General features: G+C 39.4%; 1 protein-coding gene across 4 annotated transcripts in view; it reads right to left on the bottom strand.

Moving 5' to 3' along the window:
- Positions 1 to 518: 518 nt before the first annotated feature.
- Positions 519 to 22,001, bottom strand: part of LOC136866895 (gastrula zinc finger protein XlCGF57.1) — a 213,047-nt gene continuing 191,564 nt past the window's right edge. For all 4 annotated transcript variants that reach the window (XM_067143989.2, XM_067143987.2, XM_067143988.2 and 1 more), the window contains 2 exons: positions 16,392 to 16,474; positions 519 to 2,756 (listed from right to left, as the gene is read on the bottom strand). In XM_067143989.2, coding sequence (XP_067000090.2) covers positions 1,757 to 2,756; positions 16,392 to 16,474 — 1,083 coding nt within the window. In that variant the 3' untranslated portion in view covers positions 519 to 1,756. The remainder of the gene's footprint in view (positions 2,757 to 16,391; positions 16,475 to 22,001) is intronic.

Below are 22,001 nucleotides of genomic sequence, written 5' to 3'. Positions count from 1 at the left end.
CTCCTTCGCATAACCCTGTCTTTTTCTATCATCTACTCTACATTTCCCATTCCTCCTACTTCCCCACATCTCAGCAACAGTTCCCTGTTCCTCATCCTCCTTCTGTTGCTCTACCTGGAGTGCCTTGTACCGATTTCACAGACACCTGTCCTGAATTCTGATCGTGAATATAGACCTTAGCCTTCAATCTCCTTCCCCTTAGAACATTAGACCACCTGTCTTCTACACCTCGCCCTTTCCCTCCTCTCCCTCTTGTACACCTACTGTAACCTGTACATTTTTTGAGGCAGGCCTATCTTCCTTCCTGTCTTCTGTGAGAATCCTATTTATCTCCCTCATACTCTCCAACTCCTCCCTCATACCCTTAATGCCTCGCCACACCCAGACTCCCTACACTTGCACTCCTTAGTCATTCGTTAGGGGAATAGTCAAAATAAATGGAATAATAAAATAAATTATGTGCAAAAATGAACGGAGGTATATACTCTCTGGGACAGTACTCAAAGATCACACGACAACAAGGTAATTAATATACGACTACACTACAATACTACAAACTAAGCAAGTCAAACATTTCAGGATAAGGGAGAAAAATTTTCGAGTTTTGAAATATAAATAGTTTGCTTGGGAATATTTATTATGGATGCTGTCCAGGAAAACTAATATATTACACACTATTAATACTACAATAAGTTAACACATTACTAAATGGTACATTCCCCATCTTGCAATCATTAAGAACCTAAAGAAATTGCTTTCTTACAAAGCTAAGGAGGGTATTTTTGAAGAATGCAGTACAAATGTACTCATCAGAAATTTAGAAATAAGTGCCAATAACAAAATTAAAGATCTAAACGTAAATGGACTGCAGCACGGGCTATAATAAACCTGACAGGAATGTAACAGAGGAGCGAGTACTCAATTCACCAAATTATATGAGTGAATTCATCTGTAAATACCAAAGAAAACAATGCTAAACTGGAAGGTAACATCGAGTAGATACTTTTGCTGATTTATTGTATAACTGTCAAGTACCAAGAATAAATCAAATTTTACATGGAGGAAGTTGCACTAAATAATTTTTCTAAATAGGTACACAAGTTTGAATCTCCTTCAAGACAGAAGAATTCTATGGTCACATGTCTCGTGCTGTGCCGTGATATGTCAATCTATCATAAATGGTAGCTTCCTCAACCTCTTCATAACCATACAAGACAACCTTTGACTCCTGTAGTTTGTACTGAATACTCCATCAGTTCACTTGTCAATTATTCCGAGCTCGTCATGCCTTAATACTTTTAGCTCATATTTCCATCAACCATATTTCTTAGGTCGTTTCTCCACAAGGATTCCAATCCTCCAATATATCAAATTCTCATTTACTGCAGTAGGTTGTACTATTTGCTTCTCTGACGCCCTTTACTCAAATAACAACTGAAACAGAAAGTACCTTACGGTGTCCTGCTGGTTCGTATTGCTACATCATCGAAGAAACTATAACCAGGGCAGGTAACCATATAGTAGACCAAGGCTGTCAACACTGATGTAGATTACGTACAACATTTTCAATTACCTAATATGTGATCGAGTTCACCAGTTAAAGTATTACGTTGTTTATAATGCACGAAAATCACACTACTTATATGCAAGCAACACAAGATCTAATTTCACAGTAGCATTCTCACTGTGAGTAAAATTAAACATCTATCGCCGACAACTCTACCTCTAATACATACTCACTCTGGATAGGACTTTATTATGAATGAGACAACAGGTGTCTCTTAAGATAACTCTCCCGTGAAAACATTTTACCACACTCATTACAGGAATGTGACCGAAAGTTAGTATGAACCTGCATGTGTCTTTTAAGATGAGCCTTATCAGAGAATGAATATCCACATATAGTACACCTGAATGGCCGCTCTCCAGAATGAATTCTCATGTGTCTCTTAAGACGAGTCACATCGAAGAACGAATTACCACACACCCTACAACAGAATGGCCGTTCTCCGGAATGAACTAAAAGATGGCTAGTAAGACTAGCCTTGTGAATGAAAGTAGAACCACACTCATTGCAACTAAACGGCCTCTCACCTGAGTGGATAAGCATGTGACCCTTCAAATTAGAGACCAAAGAAAAAGTACGACCACACACATCGCAACGGTGTGGACGGTCCTTTGTATGGGTTACCATATGGGATTTAAGCGAAGCCTTAAGTGAAAATGTAGCAGAACACACACTGCAACAATGTGGACGTTCACCAGTATGTGTGAGCATGTGTGTTTTCAAATTAGATCTCAGTGAAAATGATTTACCACACTGAGTACAGCCATGTGGACGTTTCTCGTAATGGCTATACATATGGCTCTTAAGACGAAATTCTTGGGTGAAAGTTCTACCGCATACACTACAAAAGTACGGTCGATAACCAGTATGTTTTAAAAGATGAGTCCTAAGATTATCCTTTCGGGAAAACACTTTTCCACATTCATTACAACGGTGTGGCCGGTTCGCACAGTGAGAAGGGCTGTCTTTTAAATTAGAATTTACATGCGATATGCTGTAACACTCCTTACACCGTAATGGCCTATCTCCTGGATGAGACAGGAGATGTTGATTGCATACTTCACAGCGGTACGGCCCTTCTCCAGTATCAGTTGGCAAATGCCACATATGCTTACTTTCTGTTTTTGATACCTCCTGGCTATTATCACAGGAATCCAGGGGACCTCTATACACCGCAACGTTCTTCACACTAGAAAAAAAAGAGAAACATTATGTTTTCTGAGAAAGAGTCCGTCATAAATTATGGTTCAGAAGGAAACTCAAAGCAGACACTGAATTACTTCGTCATATTACAAGGTCGTCTTTTCCATAAATAGAACATCTGAAGAGCCTTAGTCCAGAGTGTATTAAGAAGCACGTATTAAGAACAACTTGAGGGCGAACATACTTGCAGATACTAAACAACACTACCGCCTGTCTCCATCATAAGTAAGAGATGTTCCTGAAAATAGAACATACTGAACATAGCACTTAATACACAGGCACTCTATACAAATCACCAATGCTCTTCCATGTTATTCCGAGTGGCAAATCGGCCTTCAACCCTTGTTAATTGCATCAGCAGTTTCTATACGTTGATGATGACACGGATATCAACATCAGAGATTTTCTGACCATCCTTATAATCGTAGTGCTTTCAAATCTTCGGGCTCTGCAGAGCCTGAGCTCATGGCTGAGCAAGTCAGAGTTCCCCATTATTATCAGGTAAAGTCTAAACATAAACAAATCAAACTTTGGTACAGTATATACTCAAACCCTCTGTTAGACCGACAAGAAAAAGCAACTCTCTCAGGTCAAGAATATTAGCAATATATCCCTTATAGCTGTTAAGGGAATCACAATGCGGCTTTTGAGTTAGACGGTTGTAGAATGTTAAGGGGAAACCAGAATCCAAAAATTAACGTGGTACAAGCGCCTTTCGAACAATATTCTTTAAAAAATTACCAGACTTGAAATATTTTACGATCGGGTTTTAATCTCTCTCACTAATAACCTTCAGATGTGGAAACAAAGGGTTTTCGCCGATTACCGATGTACTTCTTTCAATAATGACAAGAAAGAGGCTGAGAAAACCTACATCTGGCAGTATCTCGAGGACGAAGTCAGCAAGATCCTTCCAGAGGAATTCAACGCATTGAACGAATATATAGACATAATAGGACCCAATACAGCTCATTAATGCACCAACCTTGACGGTAAACATCCAATAGAACTGTATATGTGAATACTAAATACTGGACATACCTGAACTCTACGACTAATCGGTCACAACATGGCGGTAAGCAGTGATCTCTGAGTGTAGCGTTCAATAACAATATGTGTGTGATGTGCAAAGGAAGTAATGATAGTCTTACTGCTTGGTAGCGAAGTGTCGGATCCGGCAGAAAATCTCGTTTCCGATAACCCCACTTTGGACTCTTCGTATCTGAGTTTCAAAGCAAGGTCTCTGGAACTTGAACCTTCATCCATAGATGATCCAGGAAATGCACTACTCGAGTTGATAAACATAAAACAAAATAATGTTGAAATGCCGAGACAACGCGAAAGTGATTTTGTAGAGGTTAAGTTTAGACATATCCGGAAACATGCCACATTTAAAGTAATCATTTAGTGACTCAATGTGCTGGATGTGACTCAGCCGAAAAGACAAAGAAAATAAAAAATGCCCTTACAGTAACAGTGGGGTATTGGGTACTGCTATAATACGAGTCGGTCACCTTGCACAACAGCAGTACTATTACAGAAAATGGTGACGCCTTGATTGTTCATAATGGCACAATTTGTCAACACTCACTGACATAATGGCCGAGACTGATAGACTTATTACTGCCCTAAAAGGAGGCTTCCAGTGGCAAGGCTGTGTTTCAGTGGCATTTTATATTAGCACGATGTGGATTATCGTTACATAGATGCAGTAAACTCCACTCTTGACTGGTTATTCCGTAATAGAGAAGTCCTTTTTGTAGATGCTAACAGTTGGCTTAGAGGCAGTGATTTTGGAAAAGATGGAGTACATCTAAACAGATAAGGAATCTCTAAGTTTTGCAAACTTCTCAACATAATATCTAGAAGAATGCTCTCGGGAAACTAATTAAGAAAACGAGGGGGTTGCAAATCCTAATGGCCGAAACGTAAGTGATACAGTATATGATTTAGAAAGTATAACCTATATCAGGAATGAAATACAGCATGTTGATAGGAAATCAGTTCAGAGGTCAGATACACAATACTAAGAAAGCACGAAAGACATCAATAAAAGGGTTAGGTGAACTCTTTAGAGGATACTATCAAAATGTAAATGGACTTCGAAGCAAACTAACTGAACTTAGAATTTCTTAATGTTTAGGTGACTATGACTTCATGATGTTAAATGAAACAAAATTAAATGATGAAATTAGTGATGAGGAACTAGAACTCGAAACGTATCTATTTTCAGATGTGATAGGTCTTCTTTAACGAGTATGAAGGCATCCGATGGGGGTGTAATGATCTCTATTAGCAAGAGGTTAAAACCTACTCTGATACCGTGCATTAGCACAGTTGAACAGTTGTTTGTGACCCTGACTTTTATTGGTGCTGTATATTTTCCACCCAGGTCTCCTGTCCAAAATATTTCGAACAATGCATTGCTGTTGAAAAAGTTATGTCAAATCTCGACAACCATTTATTGCTCCTTGTTAGTGACTAAAATCTACTACCTTAATTGGACAGTAAATGAAGAAACATCTTCTGGCCTTGTGTCGGTAGGTAACCTCATGGTGTAGTCCAGTTTAGTTATAGACACATTCTCTTATCTCTCTTTAAATCAGTTCAATGGTACCCCAAATTTTCTGAATCACATTCTCAATTTGGTTTTCAGTAACTCCAGTTCCATTGAAGTTAAATCGAGTAATGAAAGTATTGTCCCCCTCGATAGACACCACCCAGCGTTAGAGATTTCTTTACCTCTAAATGAGATATACAACCTGCTGACATTTATTTATTTTGACATTTTTATGGTGATTATAATGGACTTAACTAATACCTGTCACAGTACAGCTGGAAGGTGATGCTTCAGAATGTATCAATTGATAAAGCAGTTGAAACCTTCTATTCATTACTACATTTTGGCATGGAATTTAACATCCCTATACGAAATTTTAAGACTCCCAAATTCCCAAAACTGAAGTCACTGATTATTGAACAGAAGAAAGCACACAAGCGGTACAAAATATCAGGTCTCAATAGTGATTATCGGCATTTCTTGCAGTTAAGAAATGAATGCAAGTCTAAATCCAAATCTTTCTATGCAAATTATGTCTTCAACTGTGAACAAAGGATTACTTCCAATCCACAGAAATTCTGGCAATATATATGCTCTAAGAGGCCATCCTTCAACAGTGCATCATAATGAAGTTGCAGCAGATACTGGAGAAAACATTGTCAATCTTTCTGCTAAGCACTTTTCATTTCTGTTTACTCTTCTTATCAGAACAGTAAGAGCATCTCATATGATTATCCTTTCTCTTTCAATCTGTCAGTTATAAACATTAGTAAGGCTGAAATTTAAGAATTCAAGAATTAAGGGAAACTGCAGGACCTGATGGTGTTTCAAATTACCCCCTCGAGTACTGCTCATTTATATTATGTGAAGCACTCTTTTATCTGTTCAACTTATCATTAAACCAAGATGTTTTCCCAGAGGAATAGAAGAAAGGATTTGTTAGTCCAGTTTTCAAATATGGTTATAAAATTGGCATAAAACAATATAAACCAGTTACAATTTCTTCCCATATTTCGAAATGTTGACTAAACAATTCTTGACAAAATCACACCTCACTTTAGAAACATCATGAGCAACATGGATACTTTTCATGACGGTCAACCTGTAGCAATGTTCTTCTACTCTATCACTTCCTCATGGATGCAATGGAGAACCACTCTCAGGTGGACTGCATTTATACAGACTTCTCAAAAGCTTTTGAAACTGTTGACCACGATATCTTGCTGCAAAAACTAACAGGTTATGGAATTAATGGGCCTCTCCTCTTGTTTGGTGACGAATTGAATGCTGTAGCACACATGTTGTATTACTAAACAGCGATGATTATTCTGGTAGTGGACTGTAGTTTGGTTAAGCACGTGATAAGACCATAGGGCCAAGTCATTCACCAATATTACACGTAATGAAACTTTTATTACAATTGTACATGATTAACAAAATACATAGAAACTATTTACACGTTAAACAATAAACTGAAATGCCTGGATGGCTATTGATTAAGTTGGAGGCCATGTGGCCGTGAATGCATGTCTCGCCGACATGTTGTCTAGTTCGAGCCTGTCTCTTTTTCTTGCCGGAAACCAGATGCATTCTGGACACTCAATAGAGACGCGGACAAGAGCGCGCTCTGTATAAATTTTCTAAGAGGACGGAACATTCTCCCCTCTGTTGATTGCATTCAATCAAGACAAAATACAGTTTCAATGAAAATAACACTAACATAAAACAAAATGTCATCAGAATACAAATACATAATAATAAATGTTGCACTTAAATGAACGTCAATCACTAATTAACATAGATAAAATGAAACAGAACTGTACACTGGTGTGCAGGCTGATGCATAGTTTGTTTAGTTCACAGCTGCACAATGAGAGTTTTTGAATTGTTCATTTTGTTAAATGACTGTACAATATAACTACAAATACAACTTTATACACCAATCAACTAACTGACACTGTAAGGAATCATATTGTCATTTAAAAGAAAACACTACTCGATGGGAAGGGGACACAACTTCACTATTGGTCTCTTGAAAATTCCATGAGCAGTTTTTATGGTGACTGCTCGCACAAGTCCATCGAGACCTGGGTGAAGTTCCTCAATCACACCTAGTCTCCACTGAAGCGGGGGTAAATTGTCCTCCTTGATAACCACCACTGCTCCAAGTTGTATACAAGGTTGCTGGGAGGCCCACTTTGGCCTGTTTTGTAGTTGGGTTAAGTATTCCTTATGCCATCTGGTCAAAAGTGTTGCACCATTTGCTGCAACCGTTTCCATGCTGAAAGTTTATTGCTGGGTACAAGTGTCAGATTGGATTCAGGAATGGAATTCAAACTGCTTCCAGTAAGAAAATGACCTGGAGTCAAGGGTTGAGGGTCAGTCGGATCTGAGGATAGGACTGTAAGTGGACGTGAATTTAAACAGGCTTCAATTTGTGTGAGCACAGTACTAAGCTCTTCAAATGTTAATGATGAGTTTCCAACAACTCGATGCAAATGATATTTAACTGACTTGATGCCAGCTTCCCATAATCCTCCAAAATGGGGTGAACGAGGTGGAATGTAATGCCAGTTGATACTCTTGTTTGCCAGATTGCTTACAACTTCCTCTTGATGCTGCGGTGATGCTATGAATTGGTGAAGATCTTTTAATTCTCTATCGGCTCCAATAAACGTAGTAGCATTGTCACTGTAGATATCTGCGGGCTTTCCTCTTCTGGCTATGAAACGGCGAAGTGCGGCTAAGAAGGCATCTGTAGTAAGACTGCTGACTACTTCCAAATGTACAGCCTTTGTCGTGAAGCAAACAAATAGTGCGATGTATGCCTTGATACGGACATTGCTCCTCTTGTTAATTGGGCGAAGTAGAATAGGACCTCCATAATCAATGCCACAAACACTGAATGGACGTGCTGGTTGAACTCGATGCTCAGGATAGTCAGCCATGAGTTGATGACTAGTTACGCCTTTCAATTTGTAACATGTTACGCATTTGTGCACTTGCTGTCTGGCTACATTTCTGCCATTCAGAATCCAATAACGTTGACGAAGGGTTGCTAACAACAATTCTGGTCCTGCATGAGCTTGTTGTAAGTGTTCATGTTTGACAATTAGAGTCGTCAGGTGATGTTTTGATGGTAACAGTATTGGATGTTTGGATGAAAACGGAATCGATGCATTCTTCAACCTGCCTCCGACCCTTAGAATATTGTTGTGTAAGAAGGGACATAGGTTCCTTATCTGGCTCTTCTTAGAGACTACGCCTCCGTTTTTCAGGTCTCCAATCTCTTCTGAGAAGGCTGCATTTTGTGCAATACGAATGCAGACTTCTAATGAATGTTCCAATTCTTCAACATTTAAAGGCCCAATTTTCTTGTCCCTGGCATGCTTAGTGTTATGCAAAAATCTGTAACAATAAGCTATTACTCGTTGCAGTCTTATTAATGATGAGAATTTCTCAATAATAGTTTCAGCTTGTGTCACTACTAATAGTGTGGATGATTGTCGCTGCTCTGCTATGGCGAGCGAATCCTCAACATTGTTGTTCTGCGGCCAATTTAACTCAGAAGTGGACAACCAGGCGGGTCCTGACCACCAAATGGTTGAGTTTTGCAGATCTGCTGGTCTGACGCCTCGAGAAATCAAGTTCGCTGGATTATCTTGTGATGGTACATGATGCCAGTCACTAGTGTTCGTTGACTGTTGAATGTGAGCTACCCTATTTGCTACAAAGGTCTTCCAACGTGATGCTGGTGATGCTAACCATGACAGTACGATAGTGGAGTCTGTCCATAAATGTGTTTCATTAATGGCCAAGTTTAAGACTGGCATGGTTTTGTGTACCAACTGAGCTAATAATGCTGCACCGAGAAGTTCTAGACGAGGAAGAGTGACTCGTTTAACCGGAGCTACGCGCGATTTAGAGCATAGCAGTTTGACTGATACTTCACCCTCCTGATTCACTGACCGAAGGTAGATGCATGCGCCATAAGCTCGCTCGGAAGCGTCTGAAAATCCATGAACTTGAATATTTGCCAAGTCACCCTCAATTAATACGTGGCGTTCTACTTGTATATTGTCAATGTGTGCTAGCTGCATTTGTAATTTTGCCCAGTCTGATGCTAATGGATCTGGCAGTGGGTCGTCCCAGTGAAGTTGATGTAACCATAAGTCCTGCAAAAATATCTTGTATAGTATCACTAATGGACTGATCAATCCTAATGGGTCAAATATAGATGCTACAACTGACGTAGTGGTGCGTTTAGTAATGTTACTGTTCCCTGGAATGTGTTTGATTCTGTTTGCCACTAAGAATTTGTCTGACGTAGGATGCCATGATAATCCTAAAGCTTGTATGGTGTCATCATTATCAAACTGGAAAGGTAAATTAATTTCTCTGTCTTCAGGTGGAACAGCGGCAAGTATAGCTTGATGATTTGAGCACCATTTCCTGATGGGAAAACCACCTTTATTGAGTAAGGCTATGAGTTCACTTTGCAATTTTAATGCTTCAGCGATGTTGGACGCACCACACAGGGCATCGTCAACATAAAAATCCCTTTGTAAAACCGTTGATGCCAGTGGAAATGAAGTTGCTTCATCTTCTGCCAATTGTTTGAGGCACTGTGTTGCCAAATATGGAGCTGAAGCTGTACCATACGTGACAGTCAATAGTTCGTAAGTCTTGATAGCTGTTTGTGGCGATTCCCTCCAAATAATTCTTTGCAACTGCGTGTCATTTTCATGAACCCGAACTTGTCTGTACATTTTCGTGATGTCTCCCGTAAATGCAATGTTGTGTGTCCTGAATCTCAACACAATGGAATAAAGGTCTTGTTGTATAGTAGGCCCTACTAACAATGTATCATTAAGCGACACTCCAGTAGTAGTTTTGGCTGATGCGTCAAAAACTACTCTGACTGATGTAGTTGTGCTTTGTTTAAATACTGCGTGGTGTGGCAAGTAATAATGTTCAGAATCATTTGTTGCATGTAGGCCTACCTCCCTCATGTGAAGTAACTGTTCATACTCGGACATGAAGTTTGCATACTGTTCATGCAATACTGGATTTTTCTTGAATTTTGCTTCCAGTTGTTGAAATCGCTGTGTTGCCATATCACGAGAATTGCCCAAGGGTGATCGAGTTTCCTTACGAGGTAACCTGACAACGAATCTTCCTTCAGGAGTGCGTGTGGTGTTTTCCTTGAAGTGCTGTAAACACTGTTGTTCATCCTGAGTTTTGGGTTTAGTGTGCAATTCTTCTATTTCCCAAAATTTACGAAGTTGCGTGTCGAGTTGATCTTCCTTTTTGACAAAGAGAGAAGTGACTGTGTTGCATGCAGGATGGCTGTTTGACTGAGGGCATTTACCAGAAATTATCCAACCCAGATGAGTGTCCTGCAATACCGGGTAATCACCTGCACGTTTTTTCCCATCTGTCTTTAAAATGTTAAAGAACATCTCTGCACCAATGATTAAATCTACCTTGCCTGGACTGTAGAATTTAGGATCTGCTAGTGTGATGTCATTAGGTAGGTTCCACGATTTGTAGTCTAACTCCATGGAAGGCATTTCTCCTGTGATGGCAGGAACCACTAAACAATTTATGTTAGTGTTAAAATCTGATGTTGTGGACTGGAGGTGAATATCCACACTGTGTTTCAGAGTTGATGAAGAATTGTTAATGCCTACAATAGAAGTGGTGTCTTCTTTACATTTTAAATTTAGTCTGCTGACAGTGTCTGTAGTAATGAGATGAGTCTGACTGCCGCTGTCCAAGAGTCCTCGAACCTTGCGAAATTTACCACTGTGATCCTTGATTTTGACAATAACTGTGGATAACAACACATATGGTTTGTTTCGAGTACATGGATGTTCATTCTTGGTGGTTGTGTGAACGCTGGCAAATACCACCTTGTTGTTCGAAGTAGTTTCGTTAGTTGTACTAGACTTGGGATTTTCAAGATGGAGTAAAGTGTTGTGGGCCTTGTTGCATTTGCGACAGTGACTGGATGTACACTCTGACGTTTTATGTGATGCTCTAAGACAATTTAAACAGAGTTTGTTGTCACGAGCATATTGAATGCGATTTGACACTGTTAACTTGAGAAATGCTTCACATGCAAAAAGTCCTGGTGTATGACCTTGTTTACAATAAGAGCACTGATTGTTAATGCATGCAACATGTGTATAGGACGACGGTTTTTTCTTGTGTGAGCTTTCTTTACTACCGCGCACCTTGCCTTGACTGACAGATGTTTGCATGCTTTCAAGGACTTGGCAGCGATGTTCAATGTAAGATGTTAATTGTTTGAGGGAGGAATTTTTGTTGGCGTTTGCTTCTAGTTCCCAGCCCCTCCTGGTTTCATAATCAAGATGATCAACAATATGTTGTGATAATATTACTTCATCGAGAGGAGTATCTAATTTCAATGCTTTAAGTGCTTGTAAGTTGCTTGAGAATGTGCCGATGAACTGCCTGAGGTCTTCAGCGGTTTCATTCTCCACTGTTGCAATGTTTAAGATTTCTCTAACATGCTTTGCTGCTATCAGTCTCTTGTTTTGAAACCGATCACATAATAGGTTCCAAGCTACCGTATAGTTTGTTTCAGTAGTTGGAAGGTTCTGAATTAATGCTTTAGCTGAACCTTGAACTGCTCCTAGTAAATAGTGAAATTTCTGAATGGTTGCTAGACTGGAATTTTCATGCACCAATAGTTTGAAATTATCTTCAAACGACATCCAATCTTCATAGTTACCACTAAACATGGGTAGTTTAATCGCGGGTAATTTGATGTTGATATTTTCATGCGACGAATTGGAAGTGTTACTTCTGATACTACCGGCATTTTCGTGTTGGTCTGGCGACAATAATACCTGCATTTTTGCCTTCAAACTGTACACAATGTCATCTACTTCATCTCTATCTACCCCATGATATCGTTTACTATCCTCCACCTCAAGCTGCGATTGAACTAAATCGTATTTGCTTTCTAAATCAATAAGTGCATCATATCTAACCCTAATGTCTGCTAGGTTTTGAGTAGTGTCGTACTTTTCGACGAAAGTTTTGATTTTTGTGATTCTACCTTTCAGATAACCCCGTTGCTTGATCAGCTTTGCGATTTCGTTCTCGTCCATCGTAAAGCACTGGCTCACACAAATGTAAATAATGCAAGGAAAAGGTAATTAAAGGGAATCTGACCTTGTAAACTGAAGAGTCCCACGTTGCATTGTATGTTTCCAATCCTGCGGATATTTCACACGCGTTTCACTTTTGCCGTGTAATATCGGGCCCGGAAATGGACCAAAATGTTTGGTGACGAATTGAATGCTGTAGCACACATGTTGTATTACTAAACAGCGATGATTATTCTGGTAGTGGACTGTAGTTTGGTTAAGCACGTGATAAGACCATAGGGCCAAGTCATTCACCAATATTACACGTAATGAAACTTTTATTACAATTGTACATGATTAACAAAATACATAGAAACTATTTACACGTTAAACAATAAACTGAAATGCCTGGATGGCTATTGATTAAGTTGGAGGCCATGTGGCCGTGAATGCATGTCTCGCCGACATGTTGTCTAGTTCGAGCCTGTCTCTTTTTCTTGCCGGAAACCAGATGCATTCTGGACACTCAATAGAGACGCGGACAAGAGCGCGCTCTGTATAAATTTTCTAAGAGGACGGAACACCTCTCCTGGTTTGAATCGTACCTTAAAAATCGCCTGCAGATTGTTAAAGTAAGGATTCATTTTTCTGCACCTACTATTGTTACCAGTAGAGTTCCTCAAGGGTCTCATCTTGTGCCCCTACTGTTTACTCATCATAAATGACATAAAAAATATACTTAAGAATTCTGAATTGTTTTTGATTGCTGATGATGCAAGAAAATTATGCAAATTAACTGTCCACTTGATAGTTTAGAACTTCAGGAATATTTACATCATCTGGAAAAGTACTGAATTCGAACTGGGTTGAAACTTAATCACGAAAAATGTAAAATAATATCATGTTTTAAGAACAAGAAGAATAAATAATTTCAGTACAAATTTAGTAATAACATTCTAACTCCTGTTTCACAAGTTAACAACCTTGGTGTTTTCTTCAGTTATAACCTATCATTTAATGAACATATTGAAAATATTTGTAGAAATCATTACAAAGACTGGGTTGCATTACTAGATATTCCAGAGAATTTTCAAACTTAGCTACCTATCAATTGCTGAATGTATCTATGGTGCACCCTATACTAGAATAGTGTACACTTGTATGGAACCCCTCTCATCGACCTCTATCCATAGATTTGATTCCAAACAACGTAAATTTGTTCGTTTATATTCATTTAGAGCACGATTCTCATATGATAATGTTGATTATAAAGCCTTACAACAGTCTTTAAAACTGCACAGTCTGTCACAACACCGTGAATTCCTGGATACATTTACTGCTTGGTGAACTGCCCACAACTCCTTAAAAAAATTAACCTACATATACCAGACAGACTCACGAGGTTCAAGAATACACTGTCTACAAATTGGCATAGAACTAATTATGCATTCAATGGGCCAACTGAACGAATGTAAAAATTTCTAAACAAAGTGGAAATTGATATATTTAACTCTTCATTGTCAAAATTTAGAAATCACTTACATCCTCTCCAGAAGTGACTATTACTTTCCTGTGCTTATTTTTAATATGACCTGTGTATATTTCTTTACATCTTTTTTCTTCTTATACTCCACTGACCTTTTTGTGTGTATTTTGTTTTGTTTATCTTTCTCTTCTGTGTGTAAAATTGTATTACCATTAATAAAGTATTATTATATTACTGACACACCCGTAGCTGACTTAGCACTCTTCAGAAACTCGGAACTAAATTTTAGCTCAAAGCACTTGCCTTGCTGAACTGATTTACGGTTAAAAGCTTCTCAAAAGTTTGTTCAGACAGCAAGATCTGAACTGTGTACTTGTCTTTGTGACTGCTAAAAATCCTTTCGCATTCTGCATAGCTATGTGAAAATGATAAAATAGCATGCATCACATTAGTCTGTCAAACTTAAGTACACCATCAACTAATTTCATGCGGCCAACCAATGCCCACTGAACATCGATTCTTCCTTTTGCCATGTCTGTTTCTTCGAGCGGAAAGTTACAGAACTGGGAGTGCAGAATATCAGTTTCTTTATCCAAATGTTCCGTTTCACTAGTCAAAATGTCCGGACACTTGTTAATGAAACATCTAAGGCTAGAAAATTATGCCTTACTTATAGCAGAAATATTTGCAACATCTATATTAATTAAAACTCCGTCTTTGAACGGAAAGTTTTGTACCATGTTGTCGCATGATACATAGAAACACTTTCTAACAGACTTAAAGATTATGCACATTTTCTTTCAAAGTATTCACCAAACAAATTCCGAGTTCCCTATAATCAGATCACAATCATCCTTTTGATTTGCTGGAGTATGATAATCTACATCAAGGAGAGAGGGAAGCTTTTAATAACACGTGGTTTCACAAATCTTGCCATCACATTCTTCAATAGTTCCTCCAAAACTGACCTCAATAAGTGGATGTGCGGCCTACTTGACTGAAGAGCTACGTTTGGATTCTCAAAGATATCCATAAAACTTGAGAGAAAAAGGCAAAAAATTATGTAAATTTGATTAAAGGAACATGAATAGTCGTTCTTCGCGTGACAAAGCCTGGCTCATAATGTCATCAGTAGTTTCATTTCACACATACATATAGTTGATTCCGAATTTTGGTCCCTTCATGCATTCAATGAAGCACGGAAACTCTTTCCTATAAGCGCTTTTCAACAATACATCATATTTCTTTTTTGACATTTTCACAAAAACTAATATTAAGACATACAACCAAGAAGCACTACTACGAGACGCAACATGAGCACTTATGCAGGTGCCGCCCCGGGTAGATGTCTATAGCATGCTACATCTGAGGTTAGGTTTCTCGCTTGCGACTTCCGATTCCTATTATTAAGCTTTTTGAGTATTTAAAAGTAATAAATCATCCACTGACCAGAATTCAAAACATGATGATGAAGAATGAATTTAAAGCAATGAGTGGGTCTGACCTGACTTTCTCAAAAACTATCATAAAACAATATATTACTGACCAAGGGACTGCTTCTAAAGCACAATCCTGAATCACTGACGCCTGTAGGCTAAATGGATCCAAAATCGAGGTCTACGGCTCCTCATAATGGTACTTATTGTTAGTAAAGTAGAACCGTGGTATTTGTCATGTTGCAGCACAAATCACAAATAGCGTACACTCATGATGTTCCACACATTATGGTATCACTCACAATTATTGTACATCGCACAGGTTACGCAGACCTATGGTGATTCTCACATAATGGTGCCACTCATAGGCAACGCAAAACCATGGTGTTCCTCGCCTAGGTGTACTAATCATGGGTGCCCGTATTCCCGTGATGTTCCTCACATAGTGGAGACTAAACACAGGGAACGTAAGCCCGTGGTGTTCCTTACATAGAGGGTACTAATCACAGGCAACGTAAGCACGTAGTGTTCCTTATACAGTGGGTTCTAAACACAAGCAACGTAAGCCTGTGGTGTTCTGCACATAGTGGTATTAATCACAGGCAACATAAGCCCGTGGTGTTCTGCATATAGTGGTATTAATCACAGGTACTGTAAACCTACTGTGAACCACTCTCTGCTGCTACTAATCATAAACCTATTGTGTACCTAACGTAGCAGTAATGCTTGAAAGTAAAGGCGACACGTAGTGTTCCCCGTGTGATGGTACTAATCACAAGCAGCTTCATGGTTCTAATATAATCATCCCTTGTTCGCCCCTTTGGGTGGCTTCTTACGACAGGCAGGGATACTGTGGGTGTATTCTTAGTCTGTGTCCCCCACCCACGGGGTTGGTAAGTAAAGAAAGTTTGTGCTCCAAGTTAAGATACTTAGTATGAAAAGGGAGATTAATTTGATGAAAGTAGCTTGTTCAACAAATTCCACTGGGTATGACAGCGCATAAGTAAACTGTACTTACAAGTTTTCTTCTTGGAGACTTGGGGCTAGTTCACCAACTGAGTGTTCCTCTACGAATAACGTATCCTTAATGTCTGTAGAAGGCTACAAGAAAGAAAATTAAGAATAGCACAATACAAAAGTAAAGTGAATAAAATGTACAAATAAACATGAAATAGCTGATAAAATAAATTTCATTCTTCCAGAATAAAATATCATTAATTTATCTTCAATTTAAGAAAAGGAAAGAAAAAAAGTCATAATTTAAAAGGGAGATCGGAACATAAAAACTGAGAGGTCACATAGCTCCCCCTTCCCACACTGACTGCTGCAATGTTGTCACTTGGAAATATTACTTATATCTAGAGGATATTTACTATAACATCCACACAAGGCAACCACCAACTTTCTGAAAGTGAACCCATCAGAATCACAAAGCATTATTGCCATGTAAAGAACCTTGGAGTAGTATCAATAAATATTTCAATTGGTCGGAACACATGATAAAAAAAACTGTCGCGGAGTATTTTTTCATTACATAGTAAACACTAGCAAATTATTTCAGTCTAACATTCCCCGCCACGTCAGGTCAGGGTCATGCTGCTACAGCGTGTGACAGCAGACGGTATTACCTGCGACTGTCTGGCCGAGGGTCAAGCGGTCAAAGGGACACCGGCAGCTACAGGCAGAGGAACAATCACTTCGGAGGCCAGGTGAAGCCTTTGTGTAGAAATGAGACATAAATTCACCAGGAAGAACATGGTTAACACTATAGGTGGCGAAAGAGAACCCCAGTCCCAACAGCAGCAACGTCTGTACTTCAGAGAAGCGGTAGCAAAAGGCGTCTGTATTCCTGAGGAGCGGCTGAAGTTACACCTGGCAGCAGGTCTCTAGGACCTGAACAACAGCCTTTATGATATGCTACTTAAAAAGTTGTACACCCTGCTACAAGCGATGCACAGTTCCTTGGGGACTGGAGGAACTGTGTAAAATGGGTGACCAGTAACCAACATCATGAAATAGGCATATGGCCCTGACAGGAAAAGCAGAAGTGCTGGAAAGAATGCAGAAATGATATACACTATACTGGATAGGGGAAAATGGAGAGGGCCTGACAATTTTAAAACAGCTCGAAGAGTATGTGGATATGGTGGAGTACGAGTACATCAGTGACATGTTGCCATTGAGGCTTTCACGGCCCTCTTGGTGAGTGCTGGATGGTCCCAAGGTCCTGAGCAACTTTATCTATTTCCAAACCACCTAAATCAGCAACATCCTTCAATTAAATTCACTATGGAGATGGAGTCGGGCGGATGCCTGCCTTTCTTGGATGTTCAAGTAAGAAAGAAACCGGACAGCTCCTTAGGAAATACCGTTTATCGCAAGCCCACCCACAAAAAACGCTGTCTTCACGCAAATTCTCACCACCATCCAGCACAAAAACAAGGCATTCTCACGACACTCGCCAAGAGGGCGAGACGATTTGTGAGCCATCAAATATCCAGGTGGTGATGGATACGCTCAAATTCACGTTCAGGGGCAATGGTTACAGCAACTTGCAGATTCATACAGTCCTGCATCATAGAGAAATGACCTAGCAAAGCACACAGAAGGACGAGGTGAAGGGAACTGCCTACCTGTCTTACATTCACAACACCAAAGATCGAATTTCCACAGTCCTCCGCAAACACAATATAAAAACCGTCCTTGGCAACATTACTAAAGTTGCTCACAGTCTGAGTAAAACCAAGGACAAATTGTCCCCACTTGTACATCCTGGGGTATACGAAATTCCCTGTACTTGCGGTAAGGTATACTTTGGCCAAACATGCCGGTCCATTGATACTCGTACCAAGGAACATGAACGAAATATTCGTCTCAACCAGCCAGACAAATCAGCAATAGCTGAGCATGCTGTATCATCAGGTCATGATGTCGTGTACCAAGATGCTCGAGCTCTTACCCACACTAGACACTACAGGTCCAGGATTATATGGGAGGCTGCGGAAATACGTAGAAATTCTTAAATTTCAACAGGGACACTGGCTATCAATTAAGTAATACGTGGACGCCAGCCATTAAGGATTTACACAGGTAGATCCCTACCCTGTCCCTTCACTACTGTTATTTCGGTTTGGTGTCTTCCAAATTTGTACGTTCCTCATCACCAGATGTTTCATTCTAGGCTTGTGTCAATGTCATACTTTCATATGTGCATACACTTGTTATGCCATGTGACCTCAGACTGATTCTGATGGTTCCGTCAGCTTCCGCTTCGAACGCTACCGCTGTACTGTGGCTGGGGAGCCATCTGGTGACGAATGAATGTACCTCTTCCACTCCTATTGTAACGTCTAAATTCAAATCTCATTGTTTGAGAACCCTTTCTCCGGGACAGTCGCTGAAGACGCAGAGCAAAGTTCTCTTGACACAGCATTAGTCATCACATCTAGGATACACTGAGAATAATGACAAAAGGAAGGACTTCATAACGCCCAGAGACAGGGAACAAAGAGGAGGATGCTGAGGAATCTCTGGAGGAACTAGAAGAGGAGGTAACTGATGTGGAAGTGATTATCATGGGCAGGTGGGAAACGAACGGCAAGCTGCATACAGGAAAAGGAATAAAGAGGAAGAGAAACCAGTTGAGTTTTGTGAGAGGGATGATGTACAACACATGATTTGAGAAGGAAGTTACAAGATATCGTTTGAGAGACAGGAGAATGAAACTAGTAATTGATTACTTTATGATGGAAAGGACAAATTTCAGACAGTTGATGGATGTAACAGCTTTAGCAGGAGAACCATTCAATGGAGATCATAGAATTGTGATAGCAAAAGTGAGAATGGAGAAAATGGAAAAAAATTAAGGAGATAATAGCAAAATAAAAGTGAGGAAATTAAAAGATGAGAGTGTACAGGAAGAATTTCTGGAGAGCCTGAAACAACAAATTCCACTTACTAAAGTAGGAAATGCAGTTAAGATGAATTTTCCAACTTCATGTGGAACTGAGAGTGCCTGTGGTAGAACATCAATGAGCGTAAATTGAAAGGAGACACGTGGTGGAATGATAAGGTGAGAGAAGCAGTGAAAAAAAGAAGAAACCATGTCAATAATGGAAAAAATTATAAGAAAGAAAAAATGGAAGTATCTTGACAATGAAAGCAAATGTATTAAATTGGGAAGACAAGAAAAGTTGGGAAGAATTTACACAAAAACAGGAAACAAATATATTTGGCGATAAAAGAAAGCTATAGAGAATTATATGGAGCTATTTATAAATAAAATAACATACAAAGTAATAGAAGGAGTTTATATGAAGGTGAAGAAAGAGGATTGTGGAGAGTATATAACACATTCAGAAGAAATAAAGAGAATTTGGGAAACTGTGCAGAGGAGACGGCAGTACTACGGTATGTTGACTCAACAGCAAAAGATAAAATAACCATGTCAGAAATGGAATTAGCAGCCCATAAAATGAGAATGGAGAAGGCACAATGAAAGGATGAAATTAGTGTGGAAAAGATAAAGGCTGCTCGACGTATTTGACTGCAATAGGTATACAGATCGTTAGTGCATAATGAGGCAGAAACGTGTGCCAGAAGATAGGGGAAAGGGTATAATAATTCCAATCTTGAAGAAGGGGCACGAAAAAGTGTGTGTACCTACAGAGGAGCCACACTGTTATCACTCTAGCGAATATTAGAGAGGAGAATGAGAATAAAACTAGAAGCAGAGTTGCAAGCGGAAGTGGAAGATCTACAGTAGAGCCAGGATTTGGCCATGACATCCGCATCCGATAGTGTTCCCAGGGAGGTGTGGGAAACCAGACTCTGAATATGAACTGTAGAAATGGTGCAAGCAATGTACAAAAACTGTGTCAGCAGCGTACAGACTGACAGAACGGTTTAGAAATGAAACTGGACCGAGTGAGCCATGGCCATTTTTCTTTCGAATGTTTATAGAAGAAATTGAAAAGAAGACAAAGGAAGGCAGATTTCGAGACAATATTGTGGTCTGGGGAACAAATGGCAAAGAACAACTTGATGCAATGAACAAGGATATTGAAAAGTAAGGTATGAAAAGCAGTGCATAGAAAAGCAAGACACTGGTGATATCAGGAGGAGAAAGATGAGGGAAAGGCATTGTGAAAACTGGTGGTCAAAGCCTTGAAATTGTTGATAGTTTCAAATATCAAGGGAGTGAATTATTGCACAATACAAGGCTGTATATGGAGATTGCCACAGTACAAGAAACCTTGCGTGGGAAAAGGAAGTTCCAATTAAGTGTGACCTATACAGCCGAGCCTTGGACAATGACACGTAGGGAAGAGAGTAGACTTCAATGCAATGAAATACCTAAGAAGTATAATAGAAAAGACAAGGAAACACAGATTGAGAAACAAAGACTTGAGTAAGATACGTTCAGATTGGACAAAAGCAGTAATTGCACCTATCTATAAGCAAGGGAACTGGAAGATTGCAACAACTATCGATTAGTACACCAGGCAGTGTTCACTGGCATCTTGGAATGGACGGTTCGATCAGTGTTGGTGGTTTCAGACCACTCAAGGGCTGCCTGGATCAGATTTTCAGTACGCGCCAAGTAACTGAAAAAATGTTAAGAGAGGAATAGACAGTTGTGTTGATGTTTCGTATATCTAGAGAAAGCATATAACAGGGTGCCGAGGAGAAAGATGTTCGCCATACTGGGGGACTACGGAATTCATTTCATTCGTATCCTAAAGGCAAGGCCTTGTCTCTCCACTGCTGAGCGTTTCAAATCAACATATTTTTTCAAATTAAACCTGTCCATCACGGAACCCAGATACTTCTTCCTCGGCTTTCCTCTTCCCTTCTTACCCAGAACTTTTCCTTCCAGAATAGTCGTAAGAATGTATTACGTCGAAGTATGTGGCCAAAGGATTTGGTTTTCCTCTTTTCTACAGTGTTGATCAATTCCCTTTTTTCGTTTATTTCCTTAAGGACCCTATTGTTTGAATTTTTCTCTGTCCAACTAATTTTCAGCATCCTTCTCCATATCCGCATTTCCGTTGCTTCCAGGCATTTTATATCCCGTTTTGCTAAGACCCATGTTTCGCAACCCTACAACAAAACACTCCACACAAACATTTTGGAAAATTCTTTCCTAACTATAATGTTAATGTTCCTGCTTGTCAGAAGCTGCTTCTTGTTACTGAAGGCTTGTTTAGATAGAGCAATCCCCCTCCTGATTTCTGTGGTGCACCTGTTGTCCTGAGTGATAATGCTTCCCAAGTAGCAAATTTGACTGACTTCTTGTATATTTTCATCACCTGCCTCAATGTTTATTGGTATTTCCTCAGTTGATTTGTTGACAACTAATACTTTTGTTTTCAAGGTGTTCAGTTTCAATTATGATTCTTGTAGTGTTGATGTTAAAACTCATTGCATTTTACTTATTTCCCTCTCTGAATATGCAATTAATGCAATGTCATCGGCAAACCTTATACAGTGGATTTATTGTCAATTAATTTTAATTCCTTTGGTATTTTAATTAAGTTTTGATATGGCCTCCTCAATGAACATGTAGAACAATCTTTTCTCACTCCCCTTCTAATGGATGCTGTCTTAACATTACCACTGATTTCTA

The sequence above is a fragment of the Anabrus simplex genome, chromosome 3 (genome assembly GCF_040414725.1).
Source record: "Anabrus simplex isolate iqAnaSimp1 chromosome 3, ASM4041472v1, whole genome shotgun sequence".
NCBI lineage: Eukaryota > Metazoa > Arthropoda > Insecta > Orthoptera > Tettigoniidae > Anabrus > Anabrus simplex.
The sequence above is the reverse complement of the archived record's forward strand: the minus strand, read 5'-3'. Positions and strand labels throughout refer to the sequence as shown.